Raw genomic sequence first — 26,573 nt, forward strand, 5'->3', positions numbered from 1 at the left:
ACGTAGCTATTTTATAATCATAATTATACAGCGGCCATAAGCATAAACCACCCTCTAAACATAGAAACCCAACAAACCCCAGCTTGGGCTGTGCTTGCACTGTGCAGCTGGAACAGCATCTCTCACCCAGGGACAGCAGGCACTGGTCCCCATGGGACATCCCTCATGGGACACTCAGGTCCCTCTCAGGCAGCTCAGGGTGAAAAAGATGCTGGAGCAGTCAGTGGGAGCCTTTGCAGTGTGTTGATCACTGCCTGCAGATGGAGGCTGGCTGGACAGCAGAGGCTTGCAAATGCCTGCAAGAGAACAGGGCAGGGCTCAGCCTGAACTTCAGGCACATCCCCCATGGAAATGGTGCCTGACTCACATTTATCATTGTGATTTTAGGCCTCACTGCTTTTCCCCCCTCCAGGACAATTGCTTTGAACCCACCTTCTGCAAGGCTTGCTTGGGCTTGGAGATTTATCTGAAGAAAAATAGTGGAGAGGTATTGGCAGTTCCTAAAAAACTGTCTGCAAGCACTTGCTGTTCTTTTCTTTTGGTGGGTGGAGAGGGAGAAGTGTAGTCATGACTTAGAGAGCCTGTCAAATAAATCCAGGCTTTTTCTAGCTGGAGCAATTCCTCTACATACCTACAGGGTGACTTCCTCTTTTGGAAGTCACCCTGTAGGTAACAGCATCCTGCCCTTCTGCAAACCTCTCTACACCCTCTCTGAGTAAGACTATTAAATGCTGAAACATAGGAATTTAAGTTTTTGAAGTGTACAAGAGGAAAGCATTTATTCCAACCCTCCCAATGTTTCAGGCCCACCCCTCTCTTTCCACTGTAGCCAGCTGCTTCCCACACCCTTTTCCCACTTCATGGGCCCACTGTAATTTTTTCCCTGTACTCAATTATGCTACTTATGTGCCCGGGCTGCTGTAAAATGACAGCATGCTGTACCACAGATGACTTTCTCAGCTCCATTGTAAAGGAGGAAGACATTTCCCAGCAGTAAACTCTGTCTCCCTGGAAAACCAGTCTCTCCCTGCCTTGGTACACTTCTCACAGAGCTGACCACACAGCAAACTTGAGACTCCCTCCATTCCTGAGGCAGGCTAGCTCCAGTTTTCCAAAGTAAGTCTAAAAACCTTCTGGCAAAATTACCTTTGTAGATAACAAAATACAGCCTTCCTCAGGACTTCACTGCTACATCCTTCCCTTTAGTCAAACACTTTCTTAAGCTTTTTCCAGCTGTTTCCCGGTACAAACTCCCATATTCTGCATGGTGTGCTGTTACAACAAATAAATAGCCACATCTTTTAGTGGTTTGGTTTTATCCATTCTTATTTTCCTCCCAGCAGCCAAGGGGCACAGCTGAGAGCAGCCTCAGAGCAATTCCCATCCCTGGAAGTGTCCAAGGCCAGGTTGGATGGGGCTCTGAGGAACCTGGGATGGCAGAAGCCGTCCCTGGCCATGGCAAGGGCTAGGTAGGAGATGTTTAAAGTCCCTTCCACTCCAAACCATTCTGTAATTTCATGATTTAACAGACTTACAGGCAGTGTTTTATGTTAGTCCTTTACAGGATTTACATTACCAGTTACCTCTTCTACCATCCAAATCCAAGAAAATATCTAGACCTTCTGTATGGCTTTTATTAATATCGGGAGCTTTATCCCCAGGGAGACAAGGAGCCTGAGTTGCCAGGCTAGCACAGGCTGGGGCCGCAGAGCTGCCTGCTAGCAAGCAAGAGTAGTTATCAGCTCTTAGTGATTTTCAGCTCAGGATTTCAGCTTGCTTGCTAGGCAGTGGTCAGCCCAGGGCTAGAGGCGTCAGCAGACAGAGAGAGGAGAACGGGCAACACGAGTGCTCCGCTAAGATGTCTTTATTGAAGATGAGTGCGAAGGGGTCTCAGTCAGCTTCTCATTCTGAGGAGTGGGCCAAAATATGCTCCTTTTATAGGGTTTAGAAGGACTGAGTTTGAACTAATGGAAAGGGTTAAAGTCCTAGCCTATAGGGTTACAGGGATATGCTCTAGGGTGAGAGGTTAAAAGAGCCAAGAAGTAAAATTTGCTGTCTCATTCCTCATTCAATTCTCCATAGAGCTTTGCTCATGTCCGTAGAGACCGCTACAATAAACCACAGCTATTTTAAGCACATTTACAACAAAGAATTAGCAGCACCTGTATGTAAAGGAGATATCTGCTTTTGTTTGGAAACAAAGCTGCTTAAGCCCCTTTTCTTTCTGAAGTGGTTCCTCACATTCCGGATAGGCTTTAAGATCTTGACATAGCTGCACCTTTGTTTACTGATGGGGAAGGATGACATAGAAACAAGTGTTTTACATTTCTGTTTTCCTCCATCCTATCTTTTCCTCCCAATAGACATGCCATCTCTAGAATAATTTTTCCCTGCTCCTTCTTTTTTTCCAGCATCAATACTTGCTTCTCTGCTGACCCCAAGCAGATGTATTCCTCAGAGGGATCCTTCCCTCCCTCCCTCCACAAGCATTTCACTGGTGTCAGTCACTCCTGCCACAGCTCTGACACTGTCCTAAGCACTGTTTCCCATTCAATATTGTAATCCCCCATTCCTGTTTTCCAGAACAATCTATTTTTTGCCCCTTTTGTCTCTCTGTATTAACCTCACAAGTCACATTCTATTCCTGACTTAACTCAAAGACAGGAACTTGCTCCCTGCTTAGGCAGTCAGTGCCACACACTTGGATTTTTAGGGCTACCATTCCTTAAATCCCAATTCTTCAGGAAATTTCATCACAATTGCTCACAGTAAGATGAAACTTGACATCATCAATATTCATTACTGAAGCAGTACTCATTCCAGGCTAGCCTGCAGGTCTGAGGCTGAGTTTTTGCATCTATAATCCATGATTTGCTTAAAGGAAATCCAGGTTTTGCATCTGTAATCCATGTTCTTGCCTAAAGGAAAGTAATACACGAGTAATAAAGATCAGTTCTTCCCTCTCACATAAAGTAAGAATTACCCATCTGTTGATTCCTCAGACAACGCCAACCCACGTGCAGGAGATGCTCCAAAGGGTAAAAGATTGGGCTATAGCACTTAAAAACCACATGCAGATTGAGAGTGGATATCAGACAGGCAGAGTGTGGCATAAACAGTGTGGGAAAGGTAACAGCACTGCAAGCTAAAGACTAAATAGACTAAATCCCAGGAAACCCCTCCCCATCTTCTGTGGAATGCAAGAACAGGGGCAGGTATTCACTTCTGGATCTTCATCTGACCTGGATGCCAGCTCAAGAGCTGCCTCCGCAGCTACTCCCCAAACCTCACGATCCGGGGTACTGAGCCTACAGCTGAGTTCTCTTCCCCCTAGTTACAACCTACTGGAATTTCTTGGACTCTGCCAAGAGCTGCTGGACTTCAGCCACAGCAGATATTGGCAATCTGAACACATACACCAGCATCAAAAAGTGTGGCCAGCAGAACCAGGGCACTGATTTTCTCTCTGTACTTGGCACCTCAAATCCCCCATCCATTCTGGGCCCCTCAGTTCTATAAAGATATTGGGGCACTGGAGCATGTCCAGGGAAGGGCAAAAGAGTTGGGGAACAGTCTGGAACAAAACTCTGATAAGGGGCAACACAGGGAGCTGGGGCAGGGGCTCAGCCTGGAGAAAAGGAGGCTCAGGGGGGACCCAGTGGCTCTGCACAACTCCCTCACACAGGAGGGAGCAGGTGGGCGTGGGTTGCCTCTGCTCCCAGGGACCAAGGACAGGACAAGAGGAAACGGCCTCAAGTTGTGCCAGGGAAGATCCAGGTTGGACATAAGGAAGAATTTCACTGAAAGGGTGATTAGTCACTGAAAAGGCCTATCCAGGGAGAAGTGGTGTTCCAAGGAACAACTGGACACAACACTCAGTGCTCTGGTGTGGTTAACAAGGGGGTGATTGGTCAAAGGTTGGTCTCTACAATCTTGGAGGCCTTTTCCAACCTAAATGATTCTGTGAAAAAGAAGTAAAAAGTCAGCAGTAAACTTTCCTGATGGTTGACAGTGATTCACTCCAGCTTTTCCAGGTGTCAGGTTCATTTGCATCTCCAGAATTACTCAGCTGACAAAAATGCTACTTCTCAGTTATGCAAGAGCTCAGTGGGGACATGGCTGCTCTCAAACTCCCATGAGGTATTTTGCCCTCCAGGCTGTCACATATAGCCACAAAAGAAAATAAGATCAACTCCTTTCTGGAGTAATTTCAGTCTTTGCAAGACACACTAAAGCATGATTACCACTTGACTTTTTTGAATTTTTTTTTCAAGAAGGCCTGTGAACACAGAACAGTGCAACGTGTTACAGAGGAGAGCTGTATGGTTCCCTTAGAAAAGTGACAGTAGGTAACACAAAGGTGACAATACATTCATGCATCAGCAGAGCCTGACACCCACCAATTCTGGTATTTCCCATAATAAATACCAACCTCCTCGCAGGAGAAAGAGGGGGAACAAGCAAGGACTACTCAGAGACATTTGTATTACCCAAAGGACAGAGACCAGAAGCTACCAAGAACACAGGTGAGATTGTACAGTAAGCGAGCACCAGGTACAGGAACAGCACATCAACCTGCTGGTAAGCCCATAGGTAGCCCCCCCCAGGAAATATTTTAGAGACAAAAAAAACACTTAAAAGCCATTTAAGACTAGAAATACTGGAAAACTTGGTAATTCTTTAGGCTAAGGGTTCCACACTGGTGTCTCTGTTCTCTCCCATAAACTCTCTAAACTGAAACAGGACAGCCTCAACTCTGCAACTGCAGAGCTGGACACTTAAACTGCTCATGCAACTTACATTTATTCCACTTGGAAACCTGAGATTTGGCACACACGTTGTAAGCCCTTGAGACTGCACCTCACCGGCTTTAGGGAAACAAAGCCCCAAGCCAGCCAGTGAAAAAATCCTGAGCACGCACTAGGCAATGTGTCCTGCCAAGGGCCCAAGGCCATGCCAGGTGTCAGGGGACAGTTGTGGCAGCAGAGAGGCTGATGTCAGGAAGCCCAGCTGGTCCCAAGGCAGGGCCCAGCCTGGCTGAATCGAGCTACCACTGCCTGCACATCACCTGTGTGACAGCCAGCCTTTGCTACCCTCCAGGGAAGTGACAGAAAAAGTGTTACAGCAGTGACATTTTAGGAAGGTACTTAAGACCTGCTTTCATTCACACACACCAAGGAAAGAGGAATGACCACACCTTCCCTGACATGCTCTGACAGCATCTCCCATTCCCTTCCAACATGGGACACTGGCATAGGAATGCTTTCCTGTGTTATCCCAAAACCACTTAACACGTTATGCAACTTCAACTCCTTGCGATGCATCAAACAGTGGGATTAATCAACATAGCAACATTTCCTCTCCCCCACAAACAATACATCTTACTCTTTATTAAGTATCAAATTGTCTCCACATAAATTACATCCAAATTATGTAAGTTTCAAGAAAGTCAGATATTTTATGTACAATGTTTGTCTTGAGTCAGATAAACCTTTATCGTTTTAACCTGTAACATAAAAAGCAAACCTACATCAGGACCAAATAAAGCATTAAAAAGGTAACAAATATATAACGTTTTAGAAATGCTCTCAGAACATGAAAGTTAATGGTGAGGATTTTTATAGTGCAGGAATCTTGGGTTTGCAGCTCTTAGACCATCTCTCTTTCCCTGCGGATGGCACAGCACAGAACCATACTGAATATCATGCCAACAATCTGGAAAGAAAGCAAACAGATTAGAAATCAGGAAAGCAAAGCATGTGCTTTTATCAGCATGAGAACAAGCTGCTCTTCACAGCCCAGAGGTCACATTTGTTCTGTATTTTTACATTTTACTCTGCCATTCCCCACCCTCCAATCCCCAAAGTTCATTCCCAGGAATCCCATTCACCTCAGTACTTGAAAACAGATCACAGAATATGTCAAGATGGAAGGGACCCACAAAGATCTTCAAGCCCTGGCACAGCACCAGCAGCTATAAACCACTGCCATATCTCCTAAGAAAGCTTTGATCATCCCAGCATGGGCTTTTCTCCAGAGAGGTCAAACAAAAGTGCAAGTTTTTTTAGCAGCCCTGTTATTTCAGCCCTCTAGCAGAGCCTGTAATTGTTATAAAGGAAAGAGAAGAAGAATCCCCAACAGATATTAGGATAAAGATGTGGGCCAGCACCATGACCATATACTCCATACAAACACACATCACTGATAAGATTTCACCACTGCTGAAAGTGCAAGGAGGCAGATCCTAATCCAAAGCAGAAGCAGGAAGGCCAGAGACATCCCAGCCTCTGCACTGCCTCAGGGCCCTGCAGCACACACCCTGATCCTGCTGGGACTTGTCCTCAGTGGAATGTCCTTGTGAGCTGTGGGGCCAGACACTGCTCTACAAGACTTCTGCTCTGTGTATCCTCTGATCATCCTCTAAATAATCTGGAAACTCACCATCATTACAGCAATGCCAAGGCCAACTGCTCCAATGACGTTGAATTTGGATTTGAAGACATCATCAATGGCATCAGGGCAGGACTGAAATGGAACAGATGGCTCATTAGTGTTTTACACACACAAGGTTCATTTGAAGACTCATCTTTTAAAAGCTGCTTTGATCTGGCCTTTACTGTCACATCCTTAAAGAGAGCCAGGGATGGTCCTATACACACAAGAGTTGGTGGAGAAATTTAAATCTACTCTTCAGGTACCGCAGAATTGTTAACAGCAGCTTGACTACAGCAGGATTCCCCTCTCAATCTGAACATGCAGTTTATCAGGCTTGGCTTGTTACTAATTGCTGTCAGCACTTCAGATGATGCTCATCCTTATCAAAAGAGATTTAAAGCCACTCTTGATATGGCTAATTGCTACTGTAATTTTGCAGACACCTCATGAACCCACAGTGCATGGGAACAGCAGGACACCTAGGCTAGGATCCATGCCAGGGGCAGATTCATAAAAAAAGTATAGTCCTTTTCCCAGAGCAGACACATGCTGGCCAATAAAAAGAACAAGGCACTTTTACAGAGGTATAAATCTTTAAGAGCCTGGTAGCTGGTCGAAGTCTCATCCCAGCTTCTGTCCTGCTTGTTCCAGCAGCTAACATCAGTGAGCTGCTGAAAGCTACCTTTTTTGTTGCTGTTCCTTATCCAGTCTAGAAAGAAAGACTGAATCTGAGATTAAAGGGATATACTGGTAAGAATGAGTCAGTTCAATCAGAATACAAACACAGCACTGCTTCTGAGAGGTACACTCCATTACATTTCTTTGATCTTGTAATCTATCCACTGTTTTTCTACAATTGGGAATGGGCATCACAAGATGAAGCTAAAATACACAGCAGAATAAAAACAAACAAAACCTGTGTGCAGTCTCAGCTACTCCCACACACTCCAACTCACAATGCATGGACAGGACTAAAGATACAGACTGAACAATCTCATGTGGGCAGATATGTGAACTGTCAATTAAACTGAAAAAAACCCCAAGTCATTAACTGAATTCCTGCATGCTAAGAACCATAGACAGACTCATACAAACTGTCTTGGAGCATAAAGCAAGAGCATAGGATGTTTGTAAGGAAAAGAGGCAGAGAGGCGGTTAAAAACTATAAAAGCTGTTTTTTCCTGTTATTTGTGGTATACAGGCACCTCTGCAGCAGTACTCCAACAGAGAAACCTGATTCACAGAATTGCCTTCACAGTCACCAACTCACCTGAGCAGGCTACCAACGCCTTACTGCCCTCCCCCCGTCGTTGCTGAAGCTTCAGACTTGCTCCCACCCCAAACTCTACTTCTCCCTAACAGGGAGGGAGCTGACAGGTCACAGCAAGCACCAGGAAGATACACTGAGAAGAGAGCTCTCAAGGCACTGTGAGGGGGCTTTTTTAGGCAAACTTTTGATCTTCCACTGCCCACTCCACCAGTAATTCTGTGACACACAGACTGCACATTTCCTGAGCAAGGTCAGACTTCCTGCTTGCTCTTTCCATGGTAACGGTGGATTTGTTTTCCACAACCAGTCTGATCACAGACACAGACTGACACACCAGTGTGACATGGGCTTTTCCCACAGACTGGGAGGGTTTCCTGAAGTGCGTTTCTCACTCTACCCAGTGGGCAGAGCTGATGGTGAATTACATCAAGCTTTACCTTGATAGAGAATGACTCAGACAGTGTCTTTGCTGGACAGGTGTCCATGTACTGCGGCTCCACAGCTCCATTAAGGCCACAGCAGTTTAGCTACAACAGAAAACATAAAAAGAGACCCAGGTTAAACAATCTTTTTGTTCAGTAATCTGGTGAAAAAAAAGGGAAATAATTTACATTAGTTTTTATTACAGACCAAGTCCTGTCAACATGACTGCTATAAACCTAATTTTAACAAGCCTTTATTAAATTAAAGGACAAGGTTCTGAAAGGAAGAGCTAGATCTCTTTAAGTACGCACAAAATCATTTTGGCAACTGCCTGTGGTCCTTACAGACACAAGGCTGAACCCCTCACAGAAAAACAAGAAAAAACAAGAAAAACAAGAACTAGTTCTTCAGAGGGACAAAAAAAGGCATCCTGAATTAATTTATACTACACAAAAACATCTCTGCAATCTTTGGTTTCTTCTAACTGGTAAAAAATTTGTACAGGGGACTAGGAAGGATGAAGAACAGTGTGAGGAGCAGTTGCATTACTGTCCAAGTTAAGCAGAACCATATACTTACAGTGAACTGAAATGCTTTCAGGGTGTCTCTGGCACTTGTCTGAGTTCTCTTTCTGTAGGTATCCATGTAGAACTCCTTTAACTCATCAATAATCTAAGGAAAAGCAAAAAGAGTTGTCTGTTAATGGTGTGTTAGTGTCATACCTTGTATTAATTATGAAAAACTTGCTTTCAGCAAGTCAGTCATCAAAACTCCTGCAGCCTACAACACCCATTCTTTTGCCATGTACAAACAGAGGGTGGACAGAAGGTTCACCTGTTTCAGGTGAGAAATAACTGTACACTCACTTTAATAGCCACCGGTAAGACTGCTTCCCCTTCCAAATCGCTGACCTTCTAAGAGGAGCTAGAGAACCAACTCTTTGCCCACTGGCTGCCCAAAAATATTGCCTATTCTACTGTACTCCAGAAGTTTCTATATTTCCCCATTGTATAACACAATATAAGCAGAAAAGCAACCCTGACCACTAAGCATGTGATTTTGAAACAAGACAGAATCCTGACTGCTTGGGAGGGAGAGGCCATATCAGTCATGCTTCAGGTGCAGATACGCTCAGCTGTCAGCTGACCCAGCTCCTCTCTGGAAGTGGTAAAGCCTCCTGGCCAGCCTGCTTCACCTCACAGCTCAGTCAAGTACTCTCTGGAAGGCACCTCTAGCAGGCAACAGCCTCTTGGACTCTGGCTTCCCTGCTACAGTCATGTTTGAATATTACAGTTAGATTTTTTGGTGCTGTTTTGCTTGAACCAGCCTTTTTCCCTCTCCCCCAAATTCCCTGGGTAATAAGGATTTGACTTGTACTGGTATACATGTCAGGAGATTGCTGACTGTAGGCATATTCATAGAATCATGGAGTGTTTGGGGTCAGAAAGGAACTTTCAAGATCACCTAAGTCCTGCCCCTCTGCCATGGGCAGGGACACCTTCCACTAGACCAGGCTGCTCAGAGCCCAATCCAACCTGGCCTTGGACACTTCCAGGAATGGAGCAGCCACAGATTCTCTGGGAAACCTGTTTCAGCATCCCACCACTCTCAACTTTTAAGAGCAACCTACCTTTTCTTTATTTGAAAATCCCCAGATCCCAGCAGCAATTTCAAGGGCAAAAATCACAAAAAGGAAGAAGAAGAACTAGAAAAGAAAGACCACATTATTCATGAAGGCCAGAGCACCACAAACCAGCATCACACGTGTACACTGCAAGTTTGTCCAGACTTGTGGGAGCAGTCGCTCAACCAGGTTGCAGCTGGAGATCTGAGACATTGGTAACATCAGGAAAAAGACTGGGTCAGCACTTCTTCCCAGGAGCACTGGAAAGTCTGGCAGTGCTCTCCAAGCACCAGTCCCTTCTTTTTGATCAGTGTTAATTAAATCCAGTCATCTGTTAACTCCAACTTTGAAGCTGTCTAAGTCATTCAGACACATCACAACAGCTGGCATCAATTCTTTACTCTGGTTTGTCACTCCTGTTGCTTTAGGAGTCATTACTTAATTCCTAGCTTGCCACCAACTCCCAGAGAGCTAATGGTCATTTTGTTGTATATCCCACAAAACACAAATGAAAGTGTTCTGTCTCTCATTGACTACCAGACCCAAAACACCACTATCATTTAAAGAGATACTCAGAGTTAGAAAGGGCTAGAGGTATAATTTTGCAACAAATAATTGAATTTAGGTTCTTCTGTGACACAGAAAGGGAATTGTTCTTTCAGTGCCTATAGTTGCTGTATTGCACTAAATAGTAAATAGTTTATCTAGCTGTTGTTTTCGCACTGATCACTGTTTGTCCCATTGCCTGCCCCCAAGCCCCGGTGGTAAGGTAATGGTTTGTTCCAGGTGTACTCCTCCCCTCACCCCTTCCTCACTTGTATCCCATTGGCTGTGGCCCCCTTCCTCCACCCCCCTTCCCTTGAGCTTAAAATCTCTTGGGAGGAGATCCCAAGCCTCTTTTTCTCCTGGGAGGTCACCTGCATCCTGAGGTGACTCCTATCAAGGAATAAAATAAGACTTTGGTCCCAAGGAGAAGAGCACCTCCAGTCTTTTACTTTCGTCCTTGTAAAGGCTGTGAGGGGCCAAGGGTCAGAGCTAGCTGGATTGGACCCAAACACCCCAAGAGAGCAGCATTTACATATAGTAGTTGACTTTTATTAACTAAGTCTTCTGGTTATTTGGATGACTAGTTTTGCAAGTGTACAGATGTGCACTAACCCAGTAAGCTCTACTGCCCACCCCCAGTCTGAAAACAATGAGGTTGCTCTCCAGTAATTGGCTTGCAGAGCAGTTGCAGAGCTCATCCTGTGATAATGAACAGTAGAGCCTTGCTGTTTCAAGCACCAAATACCACAGTTCTGGTATCAGAGATTAAAGATTGCACCACCTTCAGAGTCCAGGATGAACTGCCTAGCAATGATAGCACTGCTTTTATCAATATTTTCGTTCTGTGTTTACAATACTCCCAGCCTTGACACTTCAGTGTCTATCAGACACATCCAGCCTCTTGATCTCATCCTCTGTTCAAATGCAGCAGGAGCATCTGGATTTCAGACCAGAAATGAGAACTATATTTAACAGTTTAGTATTATGCAGGTGACCATGAGTTTAAACACTCTGTTCTGGGTCCACAATCTGCTGCCCTTGAATTACACAGTAATATTTTCCTTCATTTCTCATCATGCTGCTCAAAAATTTAAGCATTACCCTGAGCACTTACCAGGCCAAGCATACACTGAGATTCCTGTGATGCACCACAGCATCCCAAGAAACCAACCAGCATCATAAGGGCACCAGCTCCAATAAGGATGTAAACACCTAGAGAGAAGAAAAACAAAGATGTGCAGGTCATTGAGACCTCAGCAGCAAGGTATGAAATTAATTGCTCCACAAACAGCATTGGTAGCTTTTGCTAAGGTTTAAGTTTCTTTACTGAGGTGTTTCAAGTGAAAAAAAGGCAAAAAAAAAGGCAAAAAAAGAGAAAAAAAAAAAAGAGAAAAAAAAAAAAAAGGCAAAAAAAAAGAAAAAAAAAAAGGCAAAAAAAGAGAAAAAAAAAAAGGCAAAAAAAAAAAAAAAAAAAAGGCAAAAAAAAAGAAAAAAAAAAGGCAAAAAAAAAAAAAAAAAAAAGGCAGGAAAAGAGGGGAAAAGAGGGGAAAAAAACAGGGGAAAAAGGGGGGGAAGGAGGGGGGAAGGAGGGGGAAGGAGGGGGGAAGGAGGGGGAAGGAGGGGGGGAAGGGGGGAAGGAGGGGGAAGGAGGGGGGAAGGAGGGGGAAGGAGGGGGAAGGAGGGGGAAGGAGGGGGAAGGAGGGGGAAGGAGGGGGAAGGAGGGGGAAGGAGGGGGGGAGGGGGGAAGGAGGGGGAAGGAGGGGGAAGGAGGGGGAACAAAAGGAAAAAAGAAAAAAATAAAAAAGAACAAAAGAAAAAAGAACAAAAGAAAGAAAAAGAAAAAAAAAAAAAAAAAAAAAAAAAAAAAAAAAAAAAAAAAAAAAAAGAAAAAAGAAAAAAAAAAAAAAAAAAAAAAAAAAAAAAAGAAAAAGAAAAAAGAAAAAAGAAAAAAGAAAAAAATAAAAAAGAAAGAAAAATAAAAAAGAAAAAAAGAAATAAAAAAGGGGGGTGTGCCTAATTTTTAAAGCAAATACTTCTGAAAAATTGATATATAAAACCTTCTTTTTGACACAATTAATGGGTACCCCTACTGCACATGAACTCACAAGCTTTAGAAAATAGGCAAGATAAAGCCATCTAATACAACCTGCAAGACACTTCTTACAATAGGCTCAGAGCCAAGAGTTATCAACTTCTCCTCAGGTGAAGATAGAGACAACTGGAATTAGAAACGACTGAAAGAATGATTTATCAACAACTGCAAAGTCTCAAAGCACATGCTTCTTCAGATAATAACAAGTGTCAGAGCTTGTAAACTATTCTGCCCAGAAATAAGGTAGTGAGTATGTTGAAGCAGAAAGAGCAAGCATTTCTGAGGTGAAAGGCTCAATTTATGCCAAATCCTCTGGCTCCTGAACTTGGGAACAACCAGCCTAATCATCATAGTTGTGAGCTGGAGACCGCAGCAAGAAAACTCCCAAAGGATGGCAAAGAATATTAGAGGGATGGTGAAGCATCAAAGAATCAGCACAAAGCACGTGGAACAAGCAGGACACTTCTATCAACAGGGACATAAAGCCAGTTCAATACTAATTAAAGGGAGCTAGATGTAAGCCTTCGCAAACTATATATTCTAGATGCAAACCAATTAGATTAGCTGCCAAAATAAACAGCTCCTTGATGCAGCATTTGTAAGGGCTTAAGCCTGACATTTCTTATCAGGAGGAAATTCCAATACAGACTTTTAAACCTCAGCTTAACCTTTTTCCATTTTGAAAAAGAGTCCATCGGTAACACTTATTCCAGACTGAGTTGTACAGAAAGCCTTTGAGGTAACTTGCTTTGTAACTTACTGCAGTCAGTAACTACTCCCAGAAAATTATGTTAAAGCAGAAATTCCTATTGAGCTTTTTAAAACTCAGTTAAACCTACAAAGATTTCAAGCAGGTTCCACTGGCTGCAAACAGCCAGTAGCTTAAGCATCACACCACAAAACTTTTATGCTTTAGGAGATGAAAGAGTTGTTTTAGACCACCCAAAATAAGACTTGTTAAATATTCAGCTCAACAGCCAAGTTTAGATTTCTGTTCTTTTTCTAGGTCCACTTGAAGCATCTGGGAATCTTCCTGGCAGCTCCAAGAACCACCCAGTTTGCTAAGATGCCATCATATCAAGGGTAAACCACAAATTTTCTCAAAGACCACAAAGAAGCTGCAGGCGTGCAGACAGGTTAAGTCCCATAAGCATCTCAATATTCCCAACTATGGCCTCTATACCATTCCTAAGAGTATTCCCTGCAGGCACAGGTGACCCTAGGACTACGAGGCTGCAACATAAATTGCACCTCCTTATAAGCGACCCTTCAGATACCAGCCTGGGAGTTGTCACAGCTGAGTAGTCAAGGACAGGAGCCAGTTTTTTGGCAAGAGAAAGATGAAGCTATCCTTTAAAGATTGCCTAATTCCAACCCCCTTCCATGGGCAGGGACACCTTCTGCTATCCCAGTTTGCTCAGAGCCCCATCCAACCTGGCCTTGGGCACTTCCAGGGATGGGGCAGCCACAGCTTCTCAGGGCAACCTGAGACAGGGCCTCAGCACACCCCAGGGAAGAATTCCTTCCTGATATCCAACCTAAACCTGCTCTCTATCAGTGTGAAGCCATTCCTCCTTGTCCTGTCACTCCAGGCTCTTGTCAAGAGTCTCTTTCCATCTTTCCTGTGGGCTCCCCTTCAGGTACTGAAAGGCCACAGTTAGGTTACCTCCAAAGCCTTCTGTTCCCCAAGCTGACCAATCCCAATTCCCTCAGCCTTTCCTCACAGCAGAGGTGCTCGAAGGGTCTGAGCACCTACAGGTGACAATAACCAAATTATGTGTGTTCCCCTGCCCAAGCTTAAAAGCAACTGTAGAGACCAAAATCAAAGTTCAGATAAAATCTAGTTCATTTAGGAATTCCCATGACATTGACAAACTAAAAATGTGTGTGTCCCCTAATTAATGACCTTACAAATGCCTTCCACATGGTCTAGCTAAAGCTACATTGATCCATACTGGCTGGAATAATTCTCATATGTACCAAGATGTTTGTGCATTCAGTTCAGGATGAATTAGGAGATTTGGGGCTTTAAGAGTTAGACAACAGTGATTAAGGGATTAAGGCTGACATTTCTTATCAGTGCTCCTTCTGAGAGATGAGGCAACAGAGTTGTGTTTTGGGTAGCTCAGGTTGGTCACTCTGGAGAAAAAAATATTAATTACTCAGTTTTGCATGAAATTTTGCTGATGCATATGGTGATACGCATCAGGAAGAAACATACTCTGTGTCTTCCGGGAGCCCCTGGGATTACAAAAATGTTTACTGGCAGCAACAGAGACAAACTACTGTGGGAAAAAGGCTGAAGAGCCAAGAAACCACTCACACGGCAGCACTGCAGTCTGCACAAGAGCTCACAGGGGAAGCTGCCCCCAACACCAGCCAAGGAAAGCTGCTCTTGGGGTGTTTAGGGCTGTTTTGCCTTTTTACCCTTTAAGAAAAGCCAAGGTTTCTAAGCAGCCTGGAAATCAGGGCACAAAAGTGTGACCTATCCCCTGAGTGATCCCCCAGCTCACCTGTGTAAAACTTTGTGTCAGATTCCAGTTCAAAGACACTTTTGGTCTGTGAATCAAAGTGAAGCCATAGTCCAACTGCAAGCACCGCTGTTCCTGCAAGCTGTAAGAACAAGGAAGGCTTGTTAAATGATACCAACTAATCCACCCAGCCTTGCATTAGTAACAAAATCAGAAACAAACACAGGATACAGCTTTTATTTAAAGAGATGGTAACAAAGGACAAGCATAAAAGGATGGGGATACCAACACATGAAGAAAGTCCCAGACATGAGGCACCTTATTGACAGAGACATTTACATAATATAAACTCCAATGCCACAGGAGAACAATGCCATTCTTGTTCCTTTCTGAAAATATCCGCAGTTTAGCCAAGTGTCAGTATTTCCACTGATCCTTACACACATTGTTTTATTCTGGGTGGATGCAGACATTGCATGGCTTAGTGACCTTAAAGCTTCATACTGAAGAGCAAGCATATCACAAGGAAAAGTGCCTTGTAAGGTCAGCTGGAAGTTTTAGTGTATTAAACAGACTGCTGAGAGTTCAGTCTACCATGGAAGGGAGTTCAAGAAGAGTGCCATTCTTGCCAAACATGATAAAACCAACCCATTAAATGACCATGCTGACAGGAATAAGAAAATCTCAGCTGCAGCAGTAGAACGTTGCTGATCTGGAGCAATACAACAGAATTTTAGTTAATATTTAGTTTTATTTCATTATCATCTCTGCCTGTACGCCTTCAGGTTCCTCTTAATATTGGTGCCTGTGTTTGCAGCAAATCACTTTGTGTATAAATTAGCCTCTGGATGAAACATCTGACAAAAGCCACAGGAAGTGTTGCAAGAAAGAGGGCATTGCACTCTGATAAGGCCAAGTTTGCTTGGAAGAGACTGAATCCTCCTTTAAAAAGAAAAAAAAAAAAGGGGTCTTGCATGTAAAAAAAACGAAGAAACCAGGACAAAGTATAAAGCTGGAGTGTGCTTCTCAGCTCTTCCTTTGAAGACCATGGAGCTACTAAAAAAAGCTCTACAAAAGTGAGATGAGGACAGAAATTGCCAACATTGCAGCAGACATTAAAATTTTAAACTTAAGAGTGAGCAGTAAGTTTATGAAGTATGGTGCTTTGGTCAGGCAAAGCACACATGAAAAGCAAAAATAAAATCCCAACAAGGCCCTTGCAGAAAGAAACAACATTCCTGATTTACCTCTAAGAAACTGGGAATTGTTTAATAATGGCAATTTTTAGTAGGAATATGGGCAGTGTTCCCTTGGTGAGCACCCAAGGATACAACAACCCTTCCACACCAAGCCCACCTGAGAAGCGGGAGCCCGAAAGCCCCTCCTCCCTGTTGTGGAAGAGTTCTTGCTCACAGACAGCCCCAGCTTTCCCAAACCAGCTTTTCCTGTACAGCAGGAACCCAAGTGCCAGGCCTGCCTCCAAGAGGAGCTGCAGGGCTGTAACTGGGAAAACAGATCAAGTGACACACAACTCAAAGAGCCAAACCCACCTGGAGGATTCCAGACCTAAGCAAAAGGCCTTTGTTGGTGTTTCTGGTGCTTACTCCAAAGGCACACCTGCACACACCTCCTGCTTGCCTTGCTAGGGCTACCCTGACAATATGATTAAGTTATGCTGGAGCACCTTTGTACGACACAGAATGCCGCAACAGCATCATTATTTCAATTTCTTGTGCCACAGCTGCACCCTGAGGGGAGGGAGAGGCACAAAGGGGAGCTGACAGAGAGAAGGGTTGCTGCTCTCTTGGCTGCAGCATCACTTCAAAAAGCCTTGCCTCATCTCACCCCAGTGCTTCAGTTCAAACATCAGAAAGGCTTAGTGATGGAAAAAAACTCTTTGAGACTGCTGTTAAGTCACCCAGTATTTAATAACACACTGCTTGAGGCTCCCTTTCCTGGTCGTCCAGCAGTTGTCAGCTTTTATAGCTGATCCAGGTCCCCATCATTAGAAGAAGCCTAGAGCCTCTGCTGGTTTTGCTAGGAACTCACAAGTTGCGAAGCCACAAGCCTGAACACCCAGCTCTTCTCACCTACCAAATTTATTTACAGCTTGACAAGTTCCAGTGCTGGAATAGAGAGCTCTGCAAATGGAGCAGGGCACAGAAAAGGACTGTAAAACTAAAGAAACTCTTAAGCCATACTGTAGCCATGCAGATAATCTTAAAATTCCAAGCAAAGCAGAAGGTTCAGTTAATGCCCTCCAGAAAAAAAAAACTGGTCTGTTCACATTGGGCAGAGATGATGTACCTAATATAGCTCCTTTCAAAACACAAATTTAACTCTTCCCCACCAGCACATAGAGGTACATGGCATGTTTTCTCCTTGGCAAAGCAGTCACTTAATCACGGAAAGATTAAGAAGGTGCCAGGGAGACAAGAGACTTATAGGATCACAGAACAGTGATAACACTTCATGCCAGTGAACTGCTACACAGCATTAAAAAAAGGGGTAGAATTAAACAGATTGATAATTCTCTGCATGGTGGATTACAAATAAAATGCAGCTCCTTCATGCAAGAATAAGAGACTTTCTGTTTCAGTTTCTTAAGGAAAGCAGACTTATGTTCTCAGTTTGTGCTCTTCCTACCCAGACTGACCACTGAACTAAAAAAAGGCAGTTCTGGAGCAGAAGACAAGAAACTTGAAGCTTCAAGTTTCCATCAAAACAAGGGAGAAACGAGGACACAGCAACACCAGCCTCTGAGGAAGACAAAAGCACAGTCTCACAGGCACTTGCCAGCACTGCTGGCCAGTGTGGCACACTAGAGGCTGAGGCACGGTCACCTCCCTGCTCACCCACACTATGCAAGCAAGATGGGATCTGTGCTGGGATGGTTTGGGAGCTGTGTTTTTCCTTCCTGGGAAAGGGGTGCAAAGCCCCCAACCTTGGCTGCGTGGAAGCAGATCATCAGATAATCTAATTGTTGGGTTTTTGTTTGGTAATCCAAAGGGATTCCCCATCTAACAGATCTATTTTGTCACAGGAGTTGAGCCATATTGCACGTTTCTAAGTAGCTCTATTCCGCGCTGAAACAGAAATTTAGTAGGAAAAGAACAACACTGTATTCCTGAAAGTAATCCATTTTGTCTGGTTTCACACACACAAAGAAGAGAGTGGGTTTGTGTGCTTATCAGACAGGTAAGTAGTATGTTTTTATAGTGACAACTACAGCAAAAAGAGCTCAGAAGAAAGGGTTGGGTTTGTTTTCCCAATCTGCCCAAAACGTGAAGTTAAAGGGATACTGTTCATTCACTGTTTTGGAGAAGTTTGTGGCAGTGAACTTCCAATAATGGCATGTCCTGGCACAATTACACTACTGACTTCCCCGCTCCAGCAAACCAGGCTTCCTCGTTTTCACTAACCACTACTCCCAGCTCATTCCTGCTCTGCTTGGATGTTCCATGGCTGCAACAATGATAAAACCACCTGGCCACTCCTCTCCTAGCCCTGTGGAGGCTTGTCAAGTTGTTGTTTTTTTGGGTTTTTTTTCCACTACATGCAAACACACTCCCTTTGCTCCTAAAGCTCACTCCTGCATACAGCTTTCTGCCTGTTGCAACAGGAAAACCAGCTTTTTTGGTCTGTCTTCCTTACTGACATATCCCTGCACGTTCCCTAGTGAGCCTCCTGTGCAGGACTTCCCTCCTTTCATCCATCCCACTGCTCTGGGGCATCCCCCTTGCCTGGCCTCTGGGTACATCTAAGGGTGTGTCCCAGCCTTCCCTGTGAGAAGAGATAACTGAGAAAGGACCTGAACCAGTCAGGATACACTTGATATGAGAAAACCTGTGTATCCTGGAGGCAGCAGCCACACAGAACACACTGCCTTCCTCCCCTCATCATTCCTGGCTAAACTGAGCTTGAGTTTGGAGTGTACCACAGCACTGAACACTACCAAACAATTCCCAGAGGATTTCTGCCCCACTCTGACTCCCGAGGTTTTGCAGATACAGCCCCCCAGCAGAAGGCTTGCACAGGAAACCCTTAGATTTAATGACAATGTCATAAACACGTGTTAAAACCTTGAGGTTTAAACAAAAAAAAAAAAACCAACCCAAAACACCATTTGTGTTAACACATCCCATAGCAGCACAATGGGGGGAAGGGAAAAGAAAGAAGCAGCGAAAAGAAAGAAGCAGCGAAAAGAAAGGAATAAAGTGGGCTTTGCCATTTTTCCATTTTTGACCTTTATTTTCCATAAACTTGACCTTTAGGCCAAGTTTACATACAACTTCTACCAAGCTCATGCTCATGGCATTACCTCTAGCAGAAGCTAAGTCATTATGTGAAAATAAGGAAGTCAGTTAAAAAGAAATACTACTTTCAGTGTTGTCAGCTAAGTATGGTATCTAAAAGAACACTTTTTCTTGAAGTAAGAAGGTATGTCAGGCTCAACACTACTGTTCCATATATAGGTTTACACTCGGATGTGACAAGAAGGCATTAAAAAGTCACCACATTCACTTCATAAACACTTGAACTTTTAGCTAAAAATCTGACTGCATAAGAATTTACTTCTCATTGTTTTAGACAGAACTAAGAAAGCCAGGTCTAGATCTATAACAGTGCACAGCACGGGCAAAGAAATTGAGAACATTATGAGTAGTAATGAACTGTTTCTATCCTTTTACTGGCTAGTACTCCATAAATAAAACCCCATAAACAGTAACTACAAGTGAGGCTCAATACCACTCTAAACCCTCAATTACAGAATTAGAATAATCCACAACAGCACAGGTTTTCAGAGTTTTGAAACAGCTCCCCTAACACTTGTGCTATGTGGACTTGCAGTTATACAAGAAACTGCAGCTATTTTCAAACTAGTTTGGAAAATAGTGGATTGGAAAGGAAGTATTTTCTTTCTGCTTAGCTAGTTCCAAAAATGTTGTGGCCTATGTTAATGCCACAGCACCTTTTGCAATAAAATGGTGCTCCAGTACAGTATGAGAAGCATTACAAAATTTCTGAACCACTGCCAAGACTAGTGCTCATTTCATACAAGTTCCTATTCAGAAGCCAGTCTACTATATTTGCAATTAGTGCAAATAGGAGCCAGGACTGGTGGAATTCTAAGTAGCTTCACATCAGATTTCTCAAGGCAACATACTCCAAATTCCATTCCTGACCTCACAGAACTTACCGGAGTCAATATACACTGAGCTGAGGCCAAGCAGCATTAGATTCTCACACTGTAGCCAGCAACTGCATCAGTTCATTACAGAAAGCAAAAGCAACTAATTTCTGAGTTTTTCATATGTGCCTGTATATATACATACTAACAGACACATGCATATTTCCCTGCCCATCCTGCAAATCCTCTGCTGGAGGAGGAAAGACCCTCTGAATTGCTGTTCTTGGGGCACAAAAGCAGCTGAGATTATGGCTCAGAACAAAGTCACAGGTATCTTCAAGCTACAGAAGGAAAAGGGCTCTCTAGGCCTAATTCTGCTCATCTTACTTTAGCAGGCACTATCACACAAAAATGCATTTATGAATAAAACACACGGCACTCTGGAGAGTGGGAAGTCAGGACAAGAGAACTGCCCAATAGTGGAAAGGAGCAAGAAAATGAGTGCTCAAAACTTCAACATGAACTCTGCCTCTGTGCTACAACACTTGCTTGCCTAAAATACATTAAACCATAAGTATTAGCAGCAGATGTCTTCATATTCCAGAAAATCTACAAGGGGAAAACCCAGCACTGAAATTTAACAATCCAAGGCCTTGCTTTTGTTCAGCAGCAGGAAGCCAGTGGGAGAACAGGCAGGCACTTGCCTGGTGTGATCCAAGTTGCTCAGAAGCCCACAGTTTTCCTAGGGAAAGACTTCATGACCAGGACCAACAAGCCTGAGCAAACCCAGGGAGTTAAAGGAGCACAGCTAAAGGCAGTCACTCATTACACAACTCAAGGCAATCCAGCATTGCTCACACTAAGGTTGGTCCAATACAACTCTGCTAAGACACCTCCACTGCTCAGGTTTAAGGAACAAAATGTGTTGTTTCCATTGACTTCTTGCCAAGCTCAAGCCAGCCTGGTGGAAAAAAAAATTAGTTCAAAATTTAGTTGAGACCTCCCTCCCACACCCCCAAACAGCCCCCACACTTGTATTATTAGAAAGCAGACTGTCAGGGATGCCAGGGCCAGCACTGGCCGTGCCAAGACAGCAGAGCTGCCTACAAACCCATGTGGGAGAACATCAGCCCCAGAAAGGACAGCGCAATAGCAGCAAGGAGCCTGGTGCCTGCTGCAGTAGTCCATCCCAAGAGAAAACACAGCTATCCCTAATTCCTACACCTCAGAGAGGGGAATGAACCCCAAAACTTACAGATCCAAGCTTAACTGGGCTTGGTCAAACATCCAAAAGTGTCCCCTTCCTTCCATTAAGGCCACAAGCATGTTTTAAGCCAAACTCTGAAGCTCCAAAAGCTTCAGATAATACCACATTAGTATCCAGCCTTCCCAGCTGGCGAAAGGCCATCAGATTAATCAAGCACAAGATCCTCAGGAAGGGTTAAGAGAACAGGACAGAAGGTAGCATTTCCCAGGACCAACCTCCTGGGCTACACTTATGCCAAGACACAGCACCTTGAGAGAAGAAAAATTAACAAACGGCTGCTGAACTCCATGTTAGCAGGTTGGATTAGATTATCTTAAAGGTCTTTTCCAACCTAATTCATTCTGTGATTAGCCAGGTATCCCTTGACCAACCTATTCGTCAACATCTGCTAAGGAGAAGGTATCGCCACTGTCCCCACTTTCTTCTGAAAAGGTCCTCTTTCCCAGCTAAATATTCCACAGCTCTTGCTCACTGCCTCTTTCAACACAGTCAGGCCCTACCTACTGCCTGGACAATCATGATTCTAAGGATCTCTAGCCCATTTCCATGCTGAAGATAGAGTTGCTGATGACAGAAACCCTCCTCTTTTTTTCCCAAACATTACCAAGTTCCACTATGATCCTCTCAAGACAGGCAGATGATCAGAGCAGCCTGCAGCACTGCGGGACACCAGCATGCCATGGATTTTCGGAGTTTTACATACCATATTCCATCTTCTCTCAGTCCTTCATTTCTGAAGCTGGTTTCGCTCTGTTGACACTGAGCACTCACCTGGTGCTTTTGTAAAGCCATCATAGATTCTTTTCTCCCAAGGCTTCACTGCTCCATGGCAGCAGCTGCCCCTGAATCATTTAATTCCTATCTCGAGGCAGCTTCCTGCTGGTGCCTCCCATGGGAATTACCTGATGCCTGCCTTTGGCGAGAGTCTCACCGTGCTGTGTCACACACCCTGCTGTGTCAGCAGGCAGCCATCACCTCCATCACCCTGTACAATGGGTGCCAGCCAGCACTCCAGCAGTACCCCCTGTGCTCCTCCAGATGAGGTGGGGCTATACTGACCATCACAGAGTTTGTACCAGCACCACTGCTTCTCTCTGCAACAGCAGAGCTGCATCTCACCACAGCCCTGCCTCCACTCCAACAGCCATCTCATTCTTGCCAGGATCTTACTCCAGGACTGCCTGGTTTTCACAAGAGGCCTGAGATTTCCAGAGGACATTGAACAAGTGAACCAACACCAACCAGTCCTTGTCTTCTCCAGCATTCAGGCTTTTAAAGGCTCCAAGGTAGCAGCTTCATGAAGTCTGACTTCCCCTTGCAGTTGCCAATGTCTCTTCTATACATGTACACCAGCTTTTAAAGAATCTTCTCCTTGGCTCTTTCCAGATACTCCATATGTGCTACTCTCTGGGTATCCCAGACTACCATAAAGCAAAAGCCCAGCCTCCAATTCACTGCATTCCAGCCCTCCAGCACGGAGAAGGGATGGTGAGGGGAGTTACCTAATCACAACTCATTTAAGAGTTCTGAAGTGTTTTGTGACTTTGGAGAATTGTTAATCAAACATTTGCTGTTCCTCCTGTTCCACCTCCTTTGCATCAAGAGGTCAGTTCAAGCCTGCGCAGAATTCACAGTCAAAGACAGGTTATGGCACAGAACTCTGTTAAAATCTTCCCCAGTAAAATAAAGTCCTGTCCAACTTGGCCCCCAAAACTTTTATACCTGGAGCTATTCCTGCCTGGAAGGACTCCCTGAGAAACTCCCTTTTCATCATGTATCTGAAGAGGGGTATATTACTTGGGTTTGCTTTTGCAAATTACTCCTAAAGCTTTCCTTTGGCTAATGTTATTGTTATTTTAAGGCTCACCAGCATTTATGAACCTTTATCTCCTTCCTTTGGATACAGCTTCAACTTTGAGGGTTTCTCTTTTTTTTTCGGTAACTTCCTTTACCAAGCTGTATGAGCCTTTCTGCTTCCTCTTACCCTCGCTCAAGCCTCGATGGAAACAAATACATTCCACCTAATGCAGCATCCACAGCCATCTACAGGTTTGGTGCAAACCTGAAATTCCTGACCTACTTTTTTGAGGCAACTTATTTCAAAAAAAGGAGGTACAGAATTGCACTTGGGCACAGCAAATTTTGTCAACATATTTCCGTTACTTCACAGACTTTTCAGATCTGTAACGCCATAGAAAACCATTAGAGCCTTTTTTCTTATTAGGGTGGTTCTTGCCTTTTAATGCTGGCAGACTCAGAACACCTTTCTTTTTATGCTGTTCAGCGTGGAATAACCCAAGACACAGCTACTTTATTTCTCCATAGAGGACACAAGGTTTGCTAACACTGTACCCCCAAAACACCTCTCCAACTGTTTTCAGCAGGCCACAATGACGAGTGGTAGTCCCCCATGAGCCAAGACCACTCCAGCTGGTCAAACACATTTATCTCTGGCTGAGCCAAGCTGGTTGCATTTCACTGCCTCTTGGGGCCTCCAGACACTTACTGGGATCTCCAAAATGCATTTATTTATCTCCCTTTAATTATTTTTTCTTCCTCTTATCTTTCCCACATCGTAGCTTGATAGTGCCAGCCTCAAGAAGCCAACTTGAAAAGCCATCATCTCTCAGCTCCTCAGGACAGCAGCACCACTCTTCCATCCACTCTGTCACCAGTACAATTCTGTACTCACAAGCACCCCTAAAAGTAGGAGCCTCAGCACTTTATAACCATGACACTCCCAAGCAACAGGTACATCCCCAGCTAAACAAAACTCCTCTCCCTATTCTTAGCCTATCCCCAGACAACAAGGTGGTGAAGCTCAGGTTAAGAACTTCTTTGAGGCAATGCTGTTGTCACAAGAATTTTTGTCCCATAAAATACTCTGCAGAAAGTCTGCAGCTTCGAAATAAACAAACAAAACAAGCACAAGGCAAACCATGAGTACCTCAGTCTCTTATCTTAACAAGAAGTTTAAAAACTCACTGACTGTAAGTTTCAGGCAGTGCTTTATTAGGCTTTTCCTTCTGATCAGCTCTAACCCTGCAAATGCGACAGCCCTGCTCACGGTCCGGCGAGTCCCGGGTGGCAACATAGCTTTCCTGGGTCAAGTTCTGCACAACGTTCCTCAACTAGAATCCAGCTGTGTATTCTCAACTCTGCTGCAACACATTTCGACATCGAGACATCCCGAGCACTTTACGCATTAACATGGCAACGTCCACTCGTCCCACGGGCAGTGCTACGACTGACTCCAGACGCAGATTCTTCCCGCCACTCCAACTTCATACCGCCACATCACAGTCACACACGCACTCCTCCACCGTGGCAAACAGCCCAGAGAAAACCCAGCTTTTTGAACCATACACTTTGCTTCTATCCATCAGGCACACAAACAGCTCCCATAGTACTTTTCCATGCAGGAGCCAGCGCTAAATCCAGGTGCCCACGCCCCGAGTGCTTGAGGACAGCCCAAACCTCTCGGCTCAGCCATGCTTTCTCATGGTGCCTGTCCAACAGGGCGTAGTAGGGCCAGTAAGCACACCGGAGACGTGATCTCAAGGGGTGCCGGTCTGCTCCGATAGATTAAACCCGAAGGGAAGCCACAGCTCCCACCAACACGAGGAGTTCACACACACGACAACCACAGGCTCGCAAGGAACCGGCTCACCCTGGGCACAGCCCCGGCACCGGGAAAGCCAGCAGGGAGCCCGACCTGCACTAGAGTTTTAGGGCGAGGATTATGTGAAGTGCTGGGGGATGCTCAGTGGGGGCGGGCTAGCCACAAACTCAGCACCCCCTCCCCGCCTGACGATAAACCCCAAAACCGTGAAAAATAAAGTGGCGAGCACCCGGGCACACGGCTGTCTCCTTCGGGGGGGTTGGGGGCGGAGGGTGGGGGGGGCAGCAAGTGGAGAAAACAGCTAAAACCAGGCATCAGAAAAGCAAACAAAACGCGGCTCCCGGCGCTTCCCCTCCCCTCCACTCCATCGCCGTCCCGCGGGCTCCCCGCCGGGCAGCGCGGGGGACACAGCCCGGGGGGCCTCACCCAGAAGATGAAGTTGAAGCCGAAGAGCAGGTACTTGATGCACTTGGTGCCTCCTTTGACGGGCATGGTGGCAGCTACAGTGACCAGGCTCCCGCGCTACGACGCCTCCCCTTAAATGCGGCCCTACCCGGGCGCCTCGGGGACTCCCCTGCTTGCCCCCGGGGCCGCCCCCGGCCCCGCCCCGCACCTGCGGCCGCCCTGCTCCGCCCCAGGCCGGGCGGGCTCCCAGCGCTCCAGCAGCGCCTCGCGGGGCCGGGCACGGCCGTCCTTGGGGCTCGGAGTGTCCCGGCATGGAGGGGCAGCAGGAGAAACGTCAGAATCCTGCTACCTGCCCTGCACGGCGCCGTCTCAGCAATCCCACCCTGTGCCTGGAGCGTTGTCCAAACGCTCCTGGAGCTCTGGCAGGGTTGGGGTCGTGACCACTTCCCTGGGAAGCCTGTTCAGTGCCCGACCACCCTCTGGGTGAAAAACTTCGTCCTAATATCTGATCAACCCCCCCACCCCAACTCGACCTGCTCTTGCATAGATCTCAGAATCCTTAGGATTGGAAGGGACCTCTGGAGATCATCCAGTCCAACCCACCTGCCAAGGCAGGGTCACCAAGAGCAGGTGACGTAGGAATGTTTCCAGGTGGGTTTGGAATGTCTCCAGAGAGGGAGAATCCACACAACCTCCCTTGGGCAGCCTGTTGCAGTGCTCTGCCATCCTTACCATATAGAAATTCTTCCTTGTGTTGTGGTGAAACTTCTAGTTTTTGTTTATGGCCATTGCTCCCTGTCTTGTAGCTGGACACCACAGAAGAGAGACATCATCTGCGGCATCATCCTCTTGACACCTGCTCTGAGATATTTATATGCATTAATGAGATCCCCTTTCTGGGTCCTCTAATTAATCAGGCCCAGCTCCCACAGAGATGCTCCAGAACCCTCATCACCTTTGTTGCCTCTGCTGGATGTTTAGTTTAAAATGAATGCATCAGTCTAGCTTAAATGGATGTTTTCTCATACAAGATAAACTTACAGCGTAGTTTAATTCCTGCAATCTTTCAAATATGTCTGTATGAAGTAACAAACATCAACTTTAGGAAAATAAGGTGGGATAAGTTTCAGCCCGCCAGCTGATTGATGGTAACTGTTTACGCATGTGCCCTTAGGTCACCCCAGTTGTGGGAAAAAACATGTTAAATTTCAACTAAGAATTTCCCTTTCATTGTAACAGGGCATTCAACATTCAGCTTCGGAGTCTTTTAGCTCAGGGATGAAAATT

General features: G+C 45.1%; 1 protein-coding gene across 1 annotated transcript; it reads right to left on the reverse strand.

Annotated features, from left to right (window-relative positions):
* Positions 1-5,354: 5,354 nt before the first annotated feature.
* On the reverse strand, positions 5,355-25,450 carry CD9 (CD9 molecule). The gene is made up of 8 exons (XM_030960942.1): positions 25,308-25,450; positions 14,904-15,003; positions 11,413-11,510; positions 9,759-9,833; positions 8,708-8,800; positions 8,143-8,232; positions 6,442-6,525; positions 5,355-5,715 (listed from the first exon to the last, which is right to left on the reverse strand). Exons 1-8 carry the CDS (start codon positions 25,371-25,373, stop codon positions 5,650-5,652), a joined length of 672 nt encoding a protein of 223 aa, XP_030816802.1. The 5' UTR covers positions 25,374-25,450; the 3' UTR covers positions 5,355-5,649.
* Positions 25,451-26,573: the final 1,123 nt, after the last annotated feature.

Source organism: Camarhynchus parvulus, chromosome 1A, assembly GCF_901933205.1.
Source record: "Camarhynchus parvulus chromosome 1A, STF_HiC, whole genome shotgun sequence".
NCBI classification, from domain to species: Eukaryota; Metazoa; Chordata; class Aves; order Passeriformes; family Thraupidae; genus Camarhynchus; species Camarhynchus parvulus.

What these genes read in the sequence shown, in the direction of transcription:
- CD9 (XM_030960942.1), bottom strand. Translation starts at nt 25,373, where the DNA reads ATGCCCGTCAAAGGAGGCACCAAGTGCATCAAGTACCTGCTCTTCGGC. An exon ending in TGAAAGCATTTCAGTTCACT is followed by an intron (nt 8,233 to 8,707) that starts GTAAGTATATGG and finishes TTTCTGTTGTAG; the next exon opens with CTAAACTGCTGTGGCCTTAA. An exon ending in CTGAGTCATTCTCTATCAAG is followed by an intron (nt 6,526 to 8,142) that starts GTAAAGCTTGAT and finishes GTTCCATTTCAG; the next exon opens with TCCTGCCCTGATGCCATTGA.